Below are 22,778 nucleotides of genomic sequence, written 5' to 3'. Positions count from 1 at the left end.
GGAAGTGACAGATACAGTGAGGGTTAGTGTGGACACTCATGTAAAGTAGGACAGGAAGTGACAGATACAGTGAGGGTTAGTGTGGACACTCATGTAAAGTAGGACAGGAAGTGACAGATACAGTGAGGGTTAGTGTGGACACTCATGTAAAGTAGGACAGGAAGTGACAGATACAGTGAGGGTTAGTGTGGACACTCATCAGTGAGGGTTAGTGTGGGCACTCATGTAAAGTAGGACAGGAAGTGACAGATACAGTGAGGGTTAGTGTGGACACTCATGTAAAGTATCACAGGAAGTGACAGATACAGTGAGGGTTAGTGTGGACACTCATCAGTGAGGGTTAGTGTGGGCACTCATGTAAAGTATCACAGGAAGTGACAGATACAGTGAGGGTTAGTGTGGACACTCATGTAAAGTATCACAGGAAGTGACAGATACAGTGAGGGTTAGTGTGGACACTCATGTAAAGTAGGACAGGAAGTGACAGATACAGTGAGGGTTAGTGTGGACACTCATGTAAAGTAGGACAGGAAGTGACAGATACAGTGAGGGTTAGTGTGGGCACTCATCAGTGAGGGTTAGTGTGGACACTCATCAGTGAGGGTTAGTGTGGGCACTCATCAGTGAGGGTTAGTGTGGACACTCATCAGTGAGGGTTAGTGTGGGCACTCATGTAAAGTAGGACAGGAAGGGACAGATACAGTGAGGGTTAGTGTGGGCACTCATCAGTGAGGGTTAGTGTGGGCACTCATGTAAAGTATCACAGGAAGTGACAGATACAGTGAGGGTTAGTGTGGACACTCATGTAAAGTAGGACAGGAAGTGACAGATACAGTGAGGGTTAGTGTGGACACTCATGTAAAGTAGGACAGGAAGTGACAGATACAGTGAGGGTTAGTGTGGACACTCATGTAAAGTAGGACAGGAAGTGACAGATACAGTGAGGGTTAGTGTGGACACTCATGTAAAGTAGGACAGGAAGTGACAGATACAGTGAGGGTTAGTGTGGGCACTCATCAGTGAGGGTTAGTGTGGACACTCATGTAAAGTAGGACAGGAAGTGACAGATACAGTGAGGGTTAGTGTGGGCACTCATCAGTGAGGGTTAGTGTGGACACTCATCAGTGAGGGTTAGTGTGGGCACTCATCAGTGAGGGTTAGTGTGGGCACTCATCAGTGAGGGTTAGTGTGGACACTCATCAGTGAGGGTTAGTGTGGGCACTCATGTTCAGTGTTTGCTGGCCTTTTACTTGCTATTATAACTTCTCATCTTTACTCATATCATACACAGGACAGGAGATGAGTACATGGTTCATGAGTAGGACAAGTTCAATGCCTTAAGCCACTAATACGCAGTGTGTTTTGGGCATAATATGGGAAAGTAATTATGAAAAGAAGGCACCAAACTGGGAAGGCTATGTAGCATAATATGGGAAAACGAATATTAACTAAATGAGAATCAAAAAGAATAATGAACTGAAGTGAATATAAATAAAATTACAATTATTACATGATTAGAAAAGGAAAAATGGCAACAGAATATATTAACTTTACAGCATAAGCCGAACAATACAATTTTGCATTCAATGTTTACATGACAGACGAGAGCAGTAGTACCCAGCTAGATATCATAGATGGTGTGTGTTTCTGAGATCATCTTCCCACATTGTGTGCTTCAGAGTTGTCTAAGTTACAAATCCACAAGGGCCTTGACGAGGATTCGAACCTGCGTCCGAGAGCATCCCAGACGCTGCCTTAATCGACTGAGCTACGACATGTTAAAAGAGTTGTCTATGTCACCATTAATGTGTTTCAGGTCTGTAGCCAGCCAGCTGATTGCAGGGAAGAGCGTGGTGGCAGAGACTTACGATTGTGTCACCATCTACTTCAGTGATATAGTGGGCTTCACGGCACTCTCTGCACAATCCACACCACTACAGGTCAGTAGGTCCGCCTCTCGTCCATATCTCTATGCTCAGCCAGTTTTCATAAAACAATGGCCAAATGCTCTTTAATTTTTCCCTGGAAACACAAACCAAAACTGTCTCTATTTTCCGCTTGTTACAACTTGTAATAAAGTTGTTACATCTTGGCTTAACGTGTTTAGGACGTATTAGAACGTTGTTACAACTTGCTATATTGGTTGTTATAACTGGTTAGGTGTTAAAACTTGTTCGAACGTTGTACCAACGTCGTAGTTTCGGTGTGTGTTTGGTGGTATAATGTCAGTGCAAGAATGATCTTTTCTGTAATTGTCTTATATAGAATATTTTATACCTCAATTCCTCCATGATTTTCCAGGTGGTTGATCTCCTAAACGACTTGTACACGCGATTTGATGCCATTATTGAAAATTTTGATGTATATAAGGTAAGTGAATTCTCAACATCATATTAATAGAGAATTTTGATTAAGTCAAAACGTGAAGCCAAAGAAGGAAAATTAATTTTGATGTAAATTTATAATCCAAGTGAAACAGATAAGAAGATAAAAGTTAATGAATACTGCAATGATGCTAAGACTTGTGAATAGTACATGCTGGACACTGGCTGGAAGCATGTATCATGTATAGTACATGCTGGACACTGGCTGGAAGCATGTATCATGTATAGTACATGCTGGACACTGGCTGGAAGCATGTATCATGTATAGTACATGCTGGACACTGGCTGGAAGCATGTATCATGTATAGTACATGCTGGACACTGGCTGGAAGCATGTATCATGTATAGTACATGCTGGACACTGGCTGGAAGCATGTATCATGTATAGTACATGCTGGACACTGGCTGGAAGCATGTATCATGTATAGTACATGCTGGACACTGGCTGGAAGCATGTATCATGTATAGTACATGCTGGACACTGGCTGGAAGCATGTATCATGTATAGTACATGCTGGACACTGGCTGGAAGCATGTATCATGTATAGTACATGCTGGACACTGGCTGGAAGCATGTATCATGTATAGTACATGCTGGACACTGGCTGGAAGCATGTATCATGTATAGTACATGCTGGACACTGGCTGGAAGCATGTATCATGTATAGTACATGCTGGACACTGGCTGGAAGCATGTATCATGTATAGTACATGCTGGACACTGGCTAGAAGCATGTATCATGTATAGTACATGCTGGACACTGGCTAGAAGCATGTATCATGTATAGTACATGCTGGACACTGGCTAGAAGCATGTATCATGTATAGCACATGCTGGACACTGGCTGGAAGCATGTATCATGTATAGTACATGCTGGACACTGGCTGGAAGCATGTATCATGTATAGCACATGCTGGACACTGGCTGGAAGCATGTATCATGTATAGTACATGCTGGACACTGGCTGGAAGCATGTATCATGTATAGTACATGCTGGACACTGGCTAGAAGCATGTATCATGTATAGTACATGCTGGACACTGGCTAGAAGCATGTATCATGTATAGTACATGCTGGACACTGGCTAGAAGCATGTATCATGTATAGCACATGCTGGACACTGGCTGGAAGCATGTATCATGTATAGTACATGCTGGACACTGGCTGGAAGCATGTATCATGTATAGCACATGCTGGACACTGGCTGGAAGCATGTATCATGTATAGTACATGCTGGACACTGGCTGGAAGCATGTATCATGTATAGTACATGCTGGACACTGGCTAGAAGCATGTATCATGTATAGTACATGCTGGACACTGGCTGGAAGCATGTATCATGTATAGTACATGCTGGACACTGGCTGGAAGCATGTATCATGTATAGTACATGCTGGACACTGGCTGGAATCATGTATCATGTATAGTACATGCTGGACACTGGCTGGAAGCATGTATCATGTATAGTACATGCTGGACACTGGCTGGAAGCATGTATCATGTATAGTACATGCTGGACACTGGCTGGAAGCATGTATCATGTATAGTTCATGCTGGAGACTGGCCAGAAGCATGTATCATGTATAGTACATGCTGGACACTGGCTGGAAGCATGTATCATGTATAGTACATGCTGGACACTGGCCAGAAGCATGTATCATGTATAGTACATGCTGGACACTGGCTGGAAGCATGTATCATGTATAGTACATGCTGGACACTGGCTGGAAGCATGTATCATGTATAGTACATGCTGGACACTGGCTGGAAGCATGTATCATGTATAGTACATGCTGGACACTGGCTGGAAGCATGTATCATGTATAGTACATGCTGGACACTGGCTGGAAGCATGTATCATGTATAGTACATGCTGGACACAGGCCAGAAGCATGTATCACGTATATCATGTATCATGCTGGACACAGGCCAGAAGCATGTATCACGTATATCATGTATCATGCTGGAGATTGGCCAGAAGTATGTATTATGTATAATACGTACTGGACACAGGCTTCAAGCATGTATCATGTATAGTTCATGCTGGAGACTGGCCAGAAGGATGTATCATGTATAGTACATGCTGGACACTGGCCAGAAGCATGTATCACGTATATCATGTATCATGCTGGACACAGGCCAGAAGCATGTATCACGTATATCATGTATCATGCTGGACACAGGCCAGAAGCATGTATCACGTATATCATGTATCATGCTGGAGATTGGCCAGAAGTATGTATTATGTATAATACGTACTGGACACAGGCTTCAAGCATGTATCATGTATAGTTCATGCTGGACACTGGCCAGAAGCATGTATCATGTATAATACATACTGGACACAGGCTTCAAGCATGTATCATGTATAGTACATGCTGGACACTGGCCAGAAGCACGTATCATGTATAATACATACTGGACACAGGCTTCAAGCATGTATCATGTATGATACATGCTGGTAACAGGTATACATCATGTATCAGCAACAATACAATATACAATAACACAAGTACTGTACACTAAAGCATAAGTGTACAAATAGTGTACTTCTAGTATATCTATACTTCAAAAATCATTTGAGAAATTTTGTTATCACATCCTCCATATGAAACACAAATTATATATATCTTGATTTTCTTTAAATAAAAATGTTTAGGATGGATTAATAGGCATTTCTCAAGGGAAGGGAAGCAACACACACACACACAAATCACAATAGTCTGATGCATCACGAACAAATCCACAAGGGCCGTGACGAGGGTTTGAACAAGTAAGGGCAGTAGACCTTTCGGTTGCAATTCTTTTAACCATGTCGTAGGGCAGTTGATTAAGGCAGCGTCTGGGATGCTCTCGGACGTAGGTTCGAACCCTCGTCACGGCCCTTGTGGACTTGTTCGTAGGGAAGCAAGTAGCAAGGCTGCAAAAATCACTTCATATGAAACATTTGATCTTCTGCATTCAAAAATTAACTCTTCAAAAGTTCATTTTAGAATTTGGCCTGATACTAAATGGTGTATTTCTGGAGCTTGTGGGGTAGAGTACTGTCTTCATTCTTGTACAGTTCTTCTTTGTTAAAATACATTAATTACCATATAATACATTAAAGGGCAATGTTAAGAAGAAATGTTAATTAGTTAACATCATTGTTAATTAACTTCATGTAACCAATTTTCCTCATCTTCTCTCATCTGCCGCGTCAACCAGTCTTTTGCTCTTATTGAGAACATTCATCAACAATTATCACATACCTCTACTCTTACTTAATACTGCTTTTTCTAAATTTCATAAAATGTTGTAAGTTGTTTTTCTAAATAACGTCTACAATCTCAAAATTAGTAAATATGTGCCGTTAAAACAACTGTTCTTGTTTACAAATGTTTTTTATCTCTGCCAATTATTTTCAGATCTTTCTACACTCTCATTTAATTTTAAGAATTATTCTGTTAGATTTGGAGAAAATTAATGACTATTTTTTTGCAAATCCTTAAATCTGTACTGTATATCATTTGCTAAATTACTTAAACAATGTATATATTGGCGTCTTATTTAGTATTGTCTACCTCATCAAGTCTTAAAATGAGTTTGGTTGTTTAAAGATAGGCCCAAAAAACTTTCAATTTTAGTGGTCTTCTTAAGTATACATACACTGTATAAATTATTTAACCATTGTACACATACTCTCAACATAACTACTATACTGTACTTTAGAAAACCATCCAATTTCCAAGTTTTCCCTATTCCATAAATACTCGTGCCTTCATCACCAGGTGTAGCCCCCATCACCAGGTGTAGCCTTCATCACCAGGTGTAGCCCCCATCACCAGGTGTAGCCCCCATCACCAGGCACTCACCAGGTGTAGCCCTCATCACTAGGTGTAGCCCCCATCACCAGGTGTAGCCCCCATCACCAGGCACTCACCAGGTGTAGCCCCCATCACCAGGTGTAGCCCCCATCACTAGGTGTAGCCCTCATCACCAGGTGTAGCCCCTCATCACTAGGTGTAGCCCTCATCACCAGGTGTAGCCCCTCATCACTAGGTGTAGCCCTCATCACCAGGTGTAGCCCCTCATCACTAGGTGTAGCCCCCATCACCAGGTGTAGCCCCTCATCACTAGGTGTAGCCCCCATCACCAGGTGTAGCCCCTCATCACTAGGTGTAGCCCTCATCACTAGGTGTAGCCCCTCATCACTAGGTGTAGCCCCTCATCACTAGGTGTAGCCCCTCATCACCAGGTGTAGCCCCTCATCACTAGGTGTAGCCCTCCTCACTAGGTGTAGCCCCTCATCACTAGGTGTAGCCCCCATCACCAGGCACTCACTAGGTGTAGCCCTCATCACCAGGTGTATGTAGCCCCTCATCACTAGGTGTAGCCCCCATCACCAGGTGTAGCCCCTCATCACTAGGTGTAGCCACTCATCACTAGGTGTAGCCCCTCATCACTAGGTGTAGCCCCTCATCACCAGGCACTCACTAGGTGTAGCCCTCATCACCAGGTGTATGTAGCCCGTCATCACTAGGTGTAGCCCCCATCACCAGGTGTAGCCCCTCATCACTAGGTGTAGTCCCTCATCACTAGGTGTAGCCCCTCATCACTAGGTGTAGCCCCTCATCACTAGGTGTAGCCCCTCATCACTAGGTGTAGTCCCTCATCACTAGGTGTAGCCCCTCATCACTAGGTGTAGCCCCTCATCACTAGGTGTAGCCCCTCATCACTAGGTGTAGCCCCTCATCACTAGGTGTAGCCCCTCATCACCAGGCACTCACTAGGTGTAGCCCCTCATCACCAAGCACTCACTAGGTGTAGCCCCTCATCACTAGGTGTAGCCCTCATCACTAGGTGTAGCCCTCATCACCAGGCACTCACTAGGTGTAGCCCCTCATCACTAGGTGTAGCCCTCATCACTAGGTGTAGCCCCTCATCACTAGGTGTAGCCCCCATCACCAGGCACTCACTAGGTGTAGCCCTCATCACCAGGTGTATGTAGCCCCTCATCACTAGGTGTAGCCCCTCATCACTAGGTGTAGCCCCTCATCACTAGGTGTAGCCCCTCATCACTAGGTGTAGCCCTCATCACTAGGTGTAGCCCTCATCACTAGGTGTAGCCCCTCATCACTAGGTGTAGCCCCTCATCACTAGGTGTAGCCCTCATCACTAGGTGTAGCCCCTCATCACTAGGTGTAGCCCCCATCACCAGGCACTCACTAGGTGTAGCCCCTCATCACTAGGTGTAGCCCTCATCACTAGGTGTAGCCCTCATCACTAGGTGTAGCCCCTCATCACTAGGTGTAGCCCTCATCACCAGGCACTCACTAGGTGTAGCCCCTCATCACTAGGTGTAGCCCTCATCACTAGGTGTAGCCCTCATCACTAGGTGTAGCCCTCATCACCAGGCACTCACTAGGTGTAGCCCCTCATCACTAGGTGTAGCCCCTCATCACTAGGTGTAGCCCCTCATCACTAGGTGTAGCCCCTCATCACTAGGTGTAGCCCCTCATCACTAGGTGTAGCCCCCATCACCAGGCACTCACCAGGTGTAGCCCCTCATCACTAGGTGTAGCCCTCATCACTAGGTGTAGTCCCTCATCACTAGGTGTAGCCCTCATCACTAGGTGTAGCCCTCATCACTAGGTGTAGCCCCTCATCACTAGGTGTAGCCCCTCATCACCAGGTGTAGCCCTCATCACCAGGCACTCACTAGGTGTAGCCCTCATCACTAGGTGTAGCCCTCATCACTAGGTGTAGCCCTCATCACCAGGCACTCACTAGGTGTAGCCCTCATCACTAGGTGTAGCCCTCATCACTAGGTGTAGCCCTCATCACTAGGTGTAGCCCCTCATCACTAGGTGTAGCCCCCATCATTAGGTGTAGCCCTCATCACTAGGTGTAGCCCCTCATCACTAGGTGTAGCCCTCATCACTAGGTGTAGCCCCTCATCACTAGGTGTAGCCCCTCATCACTAGGTGTAGCCCTCATCACTAGGTGTAGCCCCTCATCACTAGGTGTAGCCCTCATCACTAGGTGTAGCCCCTCATCACTAGGTGTAGCCCCTCATCACTAGGTGTAGCCCTCATCACTAGGTGTAGCCCTCATCACTAGGTGTAGCCCCTCATCACTAGGTGTAGCCCTCATCACTAGGTGTAGCCCTCATCACTAGGTTTAGCCCTCATCACCAGGCACTCACTAGGTGTAGCCCCTCATCACCAAGCACTCACTAGGTGTAGCCCCTCATCACTAGGTGTAGCCCCTCATCACTAGGTGTAGCCCCTCATCACTAGGTGTAGCCCCTCATCACTAGGTGTAGCCCTCATCACCAGGCACTCACTAGGTGTAGCCCTCATCACCAGGCACTCACTAGGTGTAGCCCTCATCACTAGGTGTAGCCCTCATCACTAGGTGTAGCCCCTCATCACTAGGTGTAGCCCCTCATCACTAGGTGTAGCCCTCATCACTAGGTGTAGCCCTCATCACTAGGTGTAGCCCTCATCACTAGGTGTAGCCCCTCATCACTAGGTGTAGTCCCTCATCACTAGGTGTAGCCCTCATCACTAGGTGTAGCCCTCATCACTAGGTGTAGCCCTCATCACTAGGTGTAGCCCCTCATCACTAGGTGTAGCCCTCATCACTAGGTGTAGCCCTCATCACCAGGCACTCACTAGGTGTAGCCCTCATCACTAGGTGTAGCCCTCATCACCAGGTGTAGCCCTCATCACCAGGTGTAGCCCCTCATCACTAGGTGTAGCCCCTCATCACTAGGTGTAGCCCCTCATCACTAGGTGTAGCCCTCATCACTAGGCGTAGCGCTCATCACCAGGTGTAGCCCCTCATCACTAGGTGTAGCCCCTCATCACTAGGTGTAGCCCCTCATCACTAGGTGTAGCCCTCATCACCAGGCACTCACTAGGTGTAGCCCTCATCACTAGGTGTAGCCCCCATCACCAGGTGTAGCCCCTCATCACTAGGTGTAGCCACTCATCACTAGGTGTAGCCCCTCATCACTAGGTGTAGCCCCTCATCACCAGGCACTCACTAGGTGTAGCCCTCATCACCAGGTGTATGTAGCCCGTCATCACTAGGTGTAGCCCCCATCACCAGGTGTAGCCCCTCATCACTAGGTGTAGCCCCTCATCACTAGGTGTAGTCCCTCATCACTAGGTGTAGCCCCTCATCACTAGGTGTAGCCCCTCATCACTAGGTGTAGCCCCTCATCACTAGGTGTAGTCCCTCATCACTAGGTGTAGCCCCTCATCACTAGGTGTAGCCCCTCATCACTAGGTGTAGCCCCTCATCACTAGGTGTAGCCCCTCATCACTAGGTGTAGCCCCTCATCACTAGGTGTAGCCCCTCATCCCCAGGCACTCACTAGGTGTAGCCCCTCATCACCAAGCACTCACTAGGTGTAGCCCCTCATCACTAGGTGTAGCCCCTCATCACTAGGTGTAGCCCCTCATCACTAGGTGTAGCCCCTCATCACTAGGTGTAGCCCCTCATCACCAGGCACTCACTAGGTTTAGCCCCTCATCACCAAGCACTCACTAGGTGTAGCCCCTCATCACTAGGTGTAGCCCTCATCACTAGGTGTAGCCCTCATCACCAGGCACTCACTAGGTGTAGCCCCTCATCACTAGGTGTAGCCCTCATCACTAGGTGTAGCCCCTCATCACTAGGTGTAGCCCCCATCACCAGGCACTCACTAGGTGTAGCCCTCATCACCAGGGTATGTAGCCCCTCATCACTAGGTGTAGCCCCTCATCACTAGGTGTAGCCCCTCATCACTAGGTGTAGCCCTCATCACTAGGTGTAGCCCTCATCACTAGGTGTAGCCCCTCATCACTAGGTGTAGCCCCTCATCACTAGGTGTAGCCCTCATCACTAGGTGTAGCCCCTCATCACTAGGTGTAGCCCCATCACCAGGCACTCACTAGGTGTAGCCCCTCATCACTAGGTGTAGCCCTCATCACTAGGTGTAGCCCTCATCACTAGGTGTAGCCCCTCATCACTAGGTGTAGCCTCATCACCAGGCACTCACTAGGTGTAGCCCCTCATCACTAGGTGTAGCCCTCATCACTAGGTGTAGCCCTCATCACTAGGTGTAGCCCTCATCACCAGGCACTCACTAGGTGTAGCCCCTCATCACTAGGTGTAGCCCTCATCACTAGGTGTAGCCCCTCATCACTAGGTGTTGCCCCTCATCACTAGGTGTAGCCCCTCATCACTAGGTGTAGCCCCCATCACCAGGCACTCACCAGGTGTAGCCCCTCATCACTAGGTGTAGCCCTCATCACTAGGTGTAGTCCCTCATCACTAGGTAGCCCTCATCACTAGGTGTAGCCCTCATCACTAGGTGTAGCCCCTCATCACTAGTGTAGCCCCTCATCACCAGGTGTAGCCCTCATCACCAGGCACTCACTAGGTGTAGCCCTCATCACTAGGTGTAGCCCTCATCACTAGGTGTAGCCCTCATCACTAGGTGTAGCCCTCATCACCAGGCACTCACTAGGTGTAGCCCTCATCACTAGGTGTAGCCCTCATCACTAGGTGTAGCCCCTCATCACTAGGTGTAGCCCCCATCACTAGGTGTAGCCCTCATCACTAGGTGTAGCCCCTCATCACTAGGTGTAGCCCTCATCACTAGGTGTAGCCCCTCATCACTAGGTGTAGCCCCTCATCACTAGGTGTAGCCCTCATCACTAGGTGTAGCCCCTCATCACTAGGTGTAGCCCTCATCACTAGGTGTAGCCCCTCATCACTAGGTGTAGCCCCTCATCACTAGGTGTAGCCCTCATCACTAGTGTAGCCCTCATCACTAGGTGTAGCCCCTCATCACTAGGTGTAGCCCTCATCACTAGGTGTAGCCTCATCACTAGGTTAGCCCTCATCACCAGGCACTCACTAGGTGTAGCCCCTCATCACCAGCACTCACTAGGTGTAGCCCCTCATCACTAGGTGTAGCCCTCATCACTAGGTGTAGCCCCTCATCACTAGGTGTAGCCCCTCATCACTAGGTGTAGCCCTCATCACCAGGCACTCACTAGGTGTAGCCCTCATCACTAGGTGTAGGCCCTCATCACCAGGCATCACTAGGTGTAGCCCTCATCACTAGGTGTAGCCCTCATCACTAGGTGTAGCCCTCATCACTAGGTGTAGCCCCTCATCACTAGGTGTAGCCCTCATCACTAGGTGTAGCCCTCATCACTAGGTGTAGCCCTCATCACTAGGTGTAGCCCCTCATCAATAGTGTAGTCCCTCATCACTAGGTGTAGCCCTCATCACTAGGTGTAGCCCTCATCACTAGGTGTAGCCCTCATCACTAGGTGTAGCCCCTCATCACTAGGTTGTAGCCTCATCACTAGGTGTAGCCCTCATACAGGCCTCACTAGGTGTAGCCCTCATCACTGAGGTGTAGCCCTCATCACCAGGTGTAGCCCTCATCAGCCAGTTGTATGCCCCTCACACTAGGTGTAGCCCCTCATCACTAGGTGTAGCCCCTCATCACTAGGTGTAGCCCTCATCACTAGGTGTAGCCCTCATCACCAGGGTGTAGCCCCTCATCACTAGGTGTAGCCCCTCATCACTAGTGTAGCCCCTCATCACTAGGTGTAGCCTCATCACCAGGCACTCCACTAGGTGTAGCCCTCATCCAGCTAGGTGTAGCCCTCATCACCAGGGCACTCACTAGGTGTAGCCCTCATCACTAGGTTAGCCCTCATCACTAGTGTAGCCCCATCAATCACTAGGTGTAGCCCGAGCCCCTCATCACTAGGTGTAGCCCTCATCACTAGGTGTAGCCCCTCATCACTAGGTGTAGCCCTCATCACCAAGCACTCACTAGGTGTAGCCCCTCATCACTAGGTGTAAGGCCCTCTCATCCCTAGGTGTAGCCCCTCATCACTAGGTGGAGCCCCCTCATCACTAGGTGTAGGCCCTATATAAGGTGTAGCCCCTTCATACCAAACTCACTAGGTTGTAGCACCTCATCACTAGGTGTAGCCGACTCATCACTAGGTGTAGCCCCCCCTCATCACTAGGTGTAGCCCCTTCATCACTAGGGTGTAGCCATCATCAAACGAGGGTAGCCATCACAATAGGTGTAGCCCCTCATCACTAGGTGCTAGCCCCTCATCACTAGGTGTAGCACTCATCACCAAGCACTCACCTAGGTGTAGCCCCTCATCACTAGGTGGGTAGACCCCTCATCACTAGGTGTCAGCCCTCATCACGTAGGTTGTAGCCCTCATCACCAAGCACTTCACTAGGTGTAGCCCCTCATCACTAGGTGTAGCCCCTCCATCACTAGGTGTAGCCCCTCATCACTAGGTGTAGCTCTCCTCACCAGGCACTCACTAGGTGTAGCCCCTCATCACTAGGTTGTAGCCCCTCATCACTAGGTGTAGCCCTCCATCACTAGCGTGTAGTCCCTCATCACCAGGCACTCACTATGTGTAGCCCCTCATGCCACTAGGTGTGAGCCCCTCATCCACTAGGTGTAGCCCCTCTATCACTTAGGTGTTAGCCCTCATCACCCAGGCACTCACCTAGGTTGTAGGCCCCTCATCACTCGGTGTAGCCCTCCTCACTAGGTGTAGTCCCTCATCAACTCGTGTAGCCCTCATCACCAGGCACTTCACAGGTGTAGCCCCTCATCACTAGGTGTTAGCCCCTCATCACTAGGTGTAAGCCCCTCATCACTAGTTGTAGGCCCCTCAATCACTAGGTTGTAAGCCCCTCATCACCAGGCAACTTACCTAGGTGTAGCCCCTCATCCTAGGTGTAGCCCTCATCCACCTAGGTGTAGTCCCTTCATTCCACCTAGGTGTCAGCCCTCATCACTAGGTGTAAGCCCCTCAATCACTAGGTGTAGCCCCCTCATCCACTAGGTGTAGCCCCTCATCACCTAGGTGTTAGCCCTCATCACCAGGGCCCCTACACTAGGTGTAGCCCCTCATCACTAGGTGTAGCCCCTCATCACTAGGTGTAGCCCTCATCACAGGCACTCACTAGGTGTAGCCCTCATCACTAGGTGTAGCCCTCATCACTAGGTGTAGCCCCTTCATCACTAGGTGTAGCCCCCATCACTAGGTGTAGCCCTCAATCACTAGGTGTAGCCCTCATACTAGGTGTAGCCCCTCATCAACTAGGTGTAGCCCCTCATCACTAGGTGTAGCCCCTCATCACTAGGTGTAGCCCTCATCACTAGGCACACTAGGTGTAGCCCTCATCACTAGGTGTAGCCCCTCATCACTAGGTGTAGCCCGTCATCACTAGGTGTAGCCCTCAATCCCTAGGTGATAGCCCTCATCACTAGGTGTAGCCCCTCATCACTAGGGTAGCCCTCATCACTAGGTGGTAGCCCTCATCACTAGGTTTAGCCCTCATCACCAGGCACTCACTAGGTGTAGCCTCTCATCACCAGCACTCACTAGGTGTAGCCCCTCATCACTAGGTGTAGCCCTCATCACTCGAAAGGTAGCCCCTCATCACTAGGTGTAGCCCCTCATCACTAGGTGTAGCCCCTCATCACTAGGTGTAGCCCTCATCACAGGCACTCACTAGGTGTAGCCCTCATCACTAGGTGTAGCCCTCATCACCAGGCACTCACTAGGTGTAGCCCTCATCACTAGGTGTAGCCCTCATCACTAGGTGTAGCCCCTCATCACTAGGTGTAGCCCCTCATCACTAGGTGTAGCCCTCATCACTAGGTGTAGCCCTCATCACTAGGTGTAGCCCTCATCACTAGGTGTAGGCCCCTCATCACTAGGTGTAGTCCCTCATCACTAGGTGTAGCCCTCATCACTAGGTGTAGCCCTCATCACTAGGGGTAGCCCTCATCACTAGGTGTAGCCCCTCATCACTAGGTGTAGCCTCATCACTAGGTGTAGCCCTCATCACCAGGCACTCACTAGGTGTAGCCCTCATCACTAGGTGTAGCCCTCATCACCAGGTGTAGCCCCTCATCACAGGTGTAGCCCCTCATCACTAGGTGTAGCCCCTCATCACTAGGTGTAGCCCTCATCACTAGGTGTAGCCCTCTCATAGGTGTAGCCCTCATCACTAGGTGTAGCCCCTCATCACTAGGTGTAGCCCTCATCACTAGGTGTAGCCCCTCATCACTAGGTGTAGCCCTCATCACCAGCACTCACTAGGTGTAGCCCTCATCACTAGGTGTAGCCCTCATCACCAGGCACTCACTAGGTGTAGCCCTCATCACTAGGTGTAGCCCTCATCACTAGGTGAGCCCTCATCACTAGTGTAGCCCTCATCACTAGGTGTAGCCCCTCATCACTAGGTGTAGCCCTCATCACTAGGTGTAGCCCCTCATCACTAGGTGTAGCCCTCATCACCAAGGCACTCACTAGGTGTAGCCCTATCACTAGGTGTAGCCCCTCATCACTAGGTGTAGCCCCTCACCCATCAACTAGGTGTAGCCCTCATCACTAGGTGTAGCCCCTCATCACTAGGTGTAGCCCCCATCACTAGTGTAGCTCACACCAGGCACTCACTAGGTGTAGCCCTCATCACCAGGCACTCACTAGGTGTAGCCCCTCATCACTAGGTGTAGCCCTCATCACTAGTGTAGCCCCATCATCACTAGGTGTAGCCCCTCATCACTAGGTGTAGCCCTCATCACTAGGTGTAGCCCCTCATCACTAGGTGTAGCCCTCATCACCAAGCACTCACTAGGTGTAGCCCCTAATCACTAGGTGTAGCCCTCATCACTAGGTGTAGCCCCTCATCACTAGGTGGTAGCCCCTCATCACTAGGTGTCGCACTCATCACTAGGTGTAGCCCTCATCACCAAGCACTCACTAGGTGTAGCCCCTCATCACTAGGTGTAGCCCCTCATCACTAGGTGTAGCCCCTCATCACTAGGTGTAGCCCCTTCATCACTAGGTGTAGCCATCATCACCAAGCATCACTAGGTGGTAGCCTCTCATCACTAGGTGTAGCCCTCATCACTAGGTGTAGCCCTCATCACTAGGTGTAGCCCTCATCACCAAGCACTCACTAGGTGTAGCCCTCATCACTAGGTGTAGCCCCTCATCACTAGGTGTAGCCCTCATCACTAGGTGTAGCCCTCATCACCAAGCACTCACTAGGTGTAGCCCCTCATCACTAGGTGTAGCCCCTCATCACTAGGTGTAGCCCCTCATCACTAGGTGTAGCTCTCATCACCAGGCACTCACTAGGTGTAGCCCCTCATCACTAGGTGTAGCCCTCATCACTAGGTGTAGCCCTCATCACTAGGTGTAGCCCTCATCACCAGGCACTCACTAGGTGTAGCCCCTCATCACTAGGTGTAGCCCCTCATCACTAGGTGTAGCCCCTCATCACTAGGTGTAGCCCCCATCACCAGGCACTCACCAGGTGTAGCCCCTCATCACTAGGTGTAGCCCTCATCACTAGGTGTAGTCCCTCATCACTAGGTGTAGCCCTCATCACTAGGTGTAGCCTCATCACTAGGTGTAGCCCTCATCATAGTGTAGCCCCTCATCACTAGGTGTAGCCCTCATCACTAGGTGTAGCCCTCATCACCAGGCACTCACTAGGTGTAGCCCTCATCACTAGGTGTAGCCCTCATCACCAGGTGTAGCCCTCATCACCAGGTGTAGCCCCTCATCACTAGGTGTAGCCCCTCATCACTAGGTGTAGCCCTCATCACTAGGTGTAGCCCTCATCACTAGGTGTAGCCCTCATCACCAGGTGTAGCCCCTCATCACTAGGTGTAGCCCCTCATCACTAGGTGTAGCCCCTCATCACTAGGTGTAGCCCTCATCACCAGGCACTCACTAGGTGTAGCCCTCATCACTAGGTGTAGCCCTCATCACCAGGCACTCACTAGGTGTAGCCCTCATCACTAGGTGTAGCCCTCATCACTAGGTGTAGCCCCTCATCACTAGGTGTAGCCCTCATCACTAGGTGTAGCCCCTCATCACTAGGTGTAGCCCTCATCACTAGGTGTAGCCCCTCATCACTAGGTGTAGCCCTCATCACCAGGCACTCACTAGGTGTAGCCCCTCATCACTAGGTGTAGCCCCTCATCACTAGGTGTAGCCCTCATCACTAGGTGTAGCCCTCATCACTAGGTGTAGCCCTCATCACTAGGTGTAGCCCTCATCACTAGGTGTAGCCCCTCATCACTAGGTGTAGCCCCCATCACTAGGTGTAGCCCTCATCACCAGGCACTCACTAGGTGTAGCCCTCATCACCAGGCACTCACTAGGTGTAGCCCCTCATCACTAGGTGTAGCCCTCATCACTAGGTGTAGCCCTCATCACTAGGTGTAGCCCCTCATCACTAGGTGTAGCCCCTCATCACTAGGTGTAGCCCCTCATCACTAGGTGTACCCCTCATCACCAAGCACTCACTAGGTGTAGCCCTCATCACTAGGTGTAGCCCTCATCATAGGTGTAGCCCCTCATCACTAGGTGTAGCCCCTCATCACTAGGTGTAGCCCTCATCACCAAGCACTCTAGGTGTAGCCCCTCATCACTAGGTGTAGCCCCTCATCACTAGGTGTAGCCCTCATCACTAGGTGTAGCCCCTCATCACTAGGTGTAGCCCTCATCACAAGCACTCACTAGGTGTAGCCCCTCATCACTAGGTGTAGCCCCTCATCACTAGGTGTAGCCCTCATCACTAGGTGTAGCCCTCATCACCAAGCACTCACTAGGTGTAGCCCCTCATCACTAGGTGTAGCCCCTCATCACTAGGTGTAGCCCTCATCACTAGGTGTAGCCCTCATCACCAAGCACTCACTAGGTGTAGCCCCTCATCACTAGGTGTAGCCTCATCACTAGGTGTAGCCCCTCATCATAGGTGTAGCCCTCATCACCAGGCACTCACTAGGTGTAGCCCCTCATCACTAGGTGTAGCCCTCATCACTAGGTGTAGCCCTCATCACTAGGTGTAGCCCTCATCACCAGGCACTCACTAGGTGTAGCCCCTCATCACTAGGTGTAGCCCCTCATCACTAGGTGTAGCCCCTCATCACTAGGTGTAGCCCCTCATCACTAGGTGTAGCCCCCATCACCAGGCACTCACCAGGTGTAGCCCCTCATCACTAGGTGTAGCCCTCATCACTAGGTGTAGCCCTCATCACTAGGTGTAGCCCTCATCACCAGGTGTAGCCCCTCATCACTAGGTGTAGCCCCTCATCACTAGGTGTAGCCCCTCATCACTAGGTGTAGCCCTCATCACAAGGCACTCACTAGTGTAGCCCTCATCACTAGGTGTAGCCCTCATCACCAGGCACTCACTAGGTGTAGCCCTATCACTAGGTGTAGCCCTCATCACTAGGTGTAGCCCCTCATCACTAGGTGTAGCCCTCATCACTAGGTGTAGCCCCTCATCACTAGGTGTAGCCCTCATCACTAGGTGTAGCCCCTCATCACTAGGTGTAGCCCTCATCACCAGGCACTCACTAGGTGTAGCCCCTCATCACTAGGTGTAGCCCCTCATCACTAGGTGTAGCCCTCATCACTAGGTGTAGCCCTCATCACTAGGTGTAGCCCTCATCACTAGGTGTAGCCCCTCATCACTAGGTGTAGCCCCTCATCACTAGGTGTAGCCCCCATCACTAGGTGTAGCCCTCATCACCAGGCACTCACTAGGTGTAGCCCTCATCACCAGGCACTCACTAGGTGTAGCCCCTCATCACTAGGTGTAGCCCTCATCACTAGGTGTAGCCCCTCATCACTAGGTGTAGCCCCTCATCACTAGGTGTAGCCCCTCATCACTAGGTGTAGCCCCTCATCACTAGGTGTACCCTCATCACCAAGCACTCACTAGGTGTAGCCCCTCATCACTAGGTGTAGCCCTCATCACTAGGTGTAGCCCCTCATCACTAGGTGTAGCCCTCATCACTAGGTGTAGCCCTCATCACCAAGCACTCACTAGGTGTAGCCCCTCATCACTAGGTGTAGCCCCTCATCACTAGTGTAGCCCCTCATCACTAGGTGTAGCCCTCATCACTAGGTGTAGCCCTCATCACCAAGCACTCACTAGGTGTAGCCCCTCATCACTAGGTGTAGCCCCTCATCACTAGGTGTAGCCCTCATCACTAGGTGTAGCCCTCATCACCAAGCACTCACTAGTGTAGCCCCTCATCACTAGGTGTGCCCCTCATCACTAGGTGTAGCCCTCATCACTAGGTGTAGCCTCATCACCAAGCACTCACTAGGTGTAGCCCCTCATCACTAGGTGTAGCCCCTCATCACTAGGTGTAGCCCCTCATCACTAGGTGTAGCCCTCATCACCAGGCACTCACTAGGTGTAGCCCCTCATCACTAGGTGTAGCCCTCATCACTAGGTGTAGCCCTCATCACTAGGTGTAGCCCTCATCACCAGGCACTCACTAGGTGTAGCCCCTCATCACTAGGTGTAGCCCCTCATCACTAGGTGTAGCCCCTCATCACTAGGTGTAGCCCCTCATCACTAGGTGTAGCCCCCATCACCAGGCACTCACCAGTGTAGCCCCTCATCACTAGTGTAGCCCTCATCACTAGGTGTAGTCCCTCATCACTAGGTGAGCCCTCATCACTAGGTGTAGCCCTCATCACTAGGTGTAGCCCCTCATCACTAGGTGTAGCCCCTCATCACCAGGTGTAGCCCTCATCACCAGGCACTCACTAGGTGTAGCCCTCATCACTAGGTGTAGCCCTCATCACTAGGTGTAGCCCTCATCACCAGGCACTCACTAGGTGTAGCCCTCATCACTAGGTGTAGCCCTCATCACTAGGTGTAGCCCCTCATCACTAGGTGTAGCCCCCATCACTAGGTGTAGCCCTCATCACTAGGTGTAGCCCCTCATCACTAGGTGTAGCCCTCATCACTAGGTGTAGCCCCTCATCACTAGGTGTAGCCCCTCATCACTAGTGTAGCCCTCATCACTAGGTGTAGCCCCTCATCACTAGGTGTAGCCCTCATCACTAGGTGTAGCCCCTCATCACTAGGTGTAGCCCCTCATCACTAGGTGTAGCCCTCATCACTAGGTGTAGCCCTCATCACTAGGTGTAGCCCCTCATCACTAGGTGTAGCCCTCATCACTAGGTGTAGCCCTCATCACTAGGTTTAGCCCTCATCACCAGGCACTCACTAGGTGTAGCCCCCCTCATCACCTAAGCACTCACTAGGTGTAGCCCCTCATCACTAGGTGTAGCCCCTCATCACTCGATTGTAGCCCCTCATCACTAGGTGTAGCCCCTCATCACTAGGTGTAGCCCCTCATCACTAGGTGTAGCCCTCATCACCAGGCACTCACTAGGTGTAGCCCTCATCACTAGGTGTAGCCCTCATCACCAGGCACTCACTAGGTGTAGCCCTCATCACTAGGTGTAGCCCTCATCACTAGGTGTAGCCCCTCATCACTAGGTGTAGCCCCTCATCACTAGGTGTAGCCCTCATCACTAGGTGTAGCCCTCATCACTAGGTGTAGCCCTCATCACTAGGTTGTAGCCCCTCATCACTAGGTTGTAGTCCCTCATCACTAGGTGTAGCCCCTCATCACTAGGTGTAGCCCTCAATCACTAGGTGTAGCCCTCATCACTAGGTGTAGCCCCTCATCACTAGGTGTAGCCCTCATCACTAGGTGTAGCCCTCATCACCAGGCACTCACTAGGTGTAGCCCTCATCACTAGGTGTAGCCCTCATCACCAGGTGTAGCCCTCATCACCAGGTGTAGCCCCTCATCACTAGGTGTAGCCCCTCATCACTAGGTGTAGCCCCTCATCACTAGTTGTAGCCCTCATCACTAGGTGTAGCCCTCATCACCAGGTGTAGCCCCTCATCACTAGGTGTAGCCCCTCATCACTAGGTGTAGCCCCTCATCACTAGGTGTAGCCCTCATCACCAGGCACTCACTAGGTGTAGCCCTCATCACTAGGTGTAGCCCTCATCACCAGGCACTCACTAGGTGTAGCCCTCATCACTAGGTGTAGCCCTCATCACTAGGTGTAGCCCCTCATCACTAGGTGTAGCCCTCATCACTAGGTGTAGCCCTCATCACTAGGTGTAGCCCTCATCACTAGGTGTAGCCCCTCATCACTAGGTGTAGCCCTCATCACCAGGCACTCACTAGGTGTAGCCCCTCATCACTAGGTGTAGCCCCTCATCACTAGGTGTAGCCCTCATCACTAGGTGTAGCCCTCATCACTAGGTGTAGCCCCTCATCACTAGGTGTAGCCCCTCATCACTAGGTGTAGCCCCCATCACTAGGTGTAGCCCTCATCACCAGGCACTCACTAGGTGTAGCCCTCATCACCAGGCACTCACTAGGTGTAGCCCCTCATCACTAGGTGTAGCCCTCATCACTAGGTGTAGCCCCTCATCACTAGGTGTAGCCCCTCATCACTAGGTGTAGCCCCTCATCACTAGGTGTAGCCCCTCATCACTAGGTGTAGCCCTCATCACCAAGCACTCACTAGGTGTAGCCCCTCATCACTAGGTGTAGCCCCTCATCACTAGGTGTAGCCCCTCATCACTAGGTGTAGCCCCTCATCACTAGGTGTAGCCCCCATCACTAGGTGTAGCCCTCATCACCAGGCACTCACTAGGTGTAGCCCTCATCACCAGGCACTCACTAGGTGTAGCCCCTCATCACTAGGTGTAGCCCTCATCACTAGGTGTAGCCCCTCATCACTAGGTGTAGCCCCTCATCACTAGGTGTAGCCCCTCATCACTAGGTGTAGCCCCTCATCACTAGGTGTAGCCCTCATCACCAAGCACTCACTAGGTGTAGCCCCTCATCACTAGGTGTAGCCCCTCATCACTAGGTGTAGCCCCTCATCACTAGGTGTAGCCCCTCATCACTAGGTGTAGCCCCTCATCACTAGGTGTAGCCCTCATCACCAAGCACTCACTAGGTGTAGCCACTCATCACTAGGTGTAGCCCCTCATCACTAGGTGTAGCCCCTCATCACTAGGTGTAGCCCCTCATCACTAGGTGTAGCCCTCATCACCAAGCACTCACTAGGTGTAGCCCCTCATCACTAGGTGTAGCCCCTCATCACTAGGTGTAGCCCTCATCACTAGGTGTAGCCCTCATCACCAAGCACTCACTAGGTGTAGCCCCTCATCACTAGGTGTAGCCCCTCATCACTAGGTGTAGCCCTCATCACTAGGTGTAGCCCTCATCACCAAGCACTCACTAGGTGTAGCCCCTCATCACTAGGTGTAGCCCCTCATCACTAGGTGTAGCCCATCACTAGGTGTAGCCCCTCATCACTAGGTGTAGCCCTCATCACCAAGCACTCACTAGGTGTAGCCCTCATCACTAGGTGTAGCCCCTCATCACTAGGTGTAGCCCCTCTCACTAGGTGTAGCCCTCATCACCAAGCACTCACCAGGTGCACCCCACATCACTAAGTACTGACTAGTGTGTCGTCACCAGGTGCACCCCACATCACCAAGCACTCACCAGGTGCACCCCACATCACTAAGCACTCACTAGTGTGTCGTCACCAGGTGCACCCCACATCACTAAGTACTGACTAGTGTGTCGTCACCAGGTAGAGACTATTGGTGATGCGTACATGGTGGTGTCAGGGCTGCCGATGAGGAACGGGAGCCAGCACACGCGGGAGATCGCCAGCATGTCTCTAGCGCTCCTGAGGGAGGTGGAGACCTTCACCATCCGCCACCGCCCCACTGACAAGCTCAAGCTGAGAATTGGCATGCACACAGGGCCATGTGTGGCCGGGGTGGTTGGCCTCAAGATGCCTCGCTACTGTCTCTTTGGTGACACTGTTAATACAGCTTCGCGCATGGAGAGCAACGGCCAGCGTAAGATCAGACTTTATAACCAGTATCCTTATCACTTCCCTGACCTGTCAGTCTAAATTTATTCTTCTATTCTCCTAGACTAAAGTACTTGACTACTATATTGGTTTCATTTTTGGTTATTGTTTAATTAGCTTGCAATTGATATTGAAAATCGATATTAGTTGACGCAATATATGGTACAGAACTACATTTGATCTAGACTTTTAGACATGTAAAATATTTAACAAGAAGAGAGCTCAACTTTGACATTTACTATCCCAGTGTTCAGTCTTGTATCCCTTGATAAACTCCTCGGTCAGTTTGATGTACTCGACATCCACTACACTTTCCTCTCTCAGCTCTTGTATTTCCCTGATGATTTCCAAGAATTTTATAATATTATGACACAAGTGCTAAATAGTCTTCCATTTTTTAAAACACATTGAAATTGACCTGGTAAAGCTTGTGTACAAAATGGGATACAAACCTGTACACAAACTACAAGCTTTCTGTTTCTAGTAACTGAATGTGTAAGTACTTATCAACAGAAGGCACCAAACTGGGAAGGTTAGGTTAGGTTAGGTTAGGCTAACCTAACCAAACCGGTAAGGCTGTGTAGCAGGAACAAATGT

The 22,778-nt window shown here is 50.4% G+C and overlaps 1 protein-coding gene across 1 annotated transcript in view; it reads left to right on the top strand.

Annotated features, from left to right (window-relative positions):
* The window catches only part of LOC123747913 (atrial natriuretic peptide receptor 1), a 108,331-nt gene that overhangs the window by 83,820 nt on the left and 1,733 nt on the right, over positions 1-22,778 (top strand). The window contains exons 4-6 of the mRNA XM_069308347.1: positions 1,817-1,940; positions 2,302-2,370; positions 21,894-22,167. Coding sequence (XP_069164448.1) covers positions 1,817-1,940; positions 2,302-2,370; positions 21,894-22,167 — 467 coding nt within the window. The remainder of the gene's footprint in view (positions 1-1,816; positions 1,941-2,301; positions 2,371-21,893; positions 22,168-22,778) is intronic.

The sequence above is a fragment of the Procambarus clarkii genome, chromosome 6, assembly GCF_040958095.1.
Source record: "Procambarus clarkii isolate CNS0578487 chromosome 6, FALCON_Pclarkii_2.0, whole genome shotgun sequence".
NCBI classification, from domain to species: Eukaryota; Metazoa; Arthropoda; class Malacostraca; order Decapoda; family Cambaridae; genus Procambarus; species Procambarus clarkii.
Note: the sequence above shows the minus strand (reverse complement) of the source record. Positions and strands in the feature narration are given on the sequence as shown.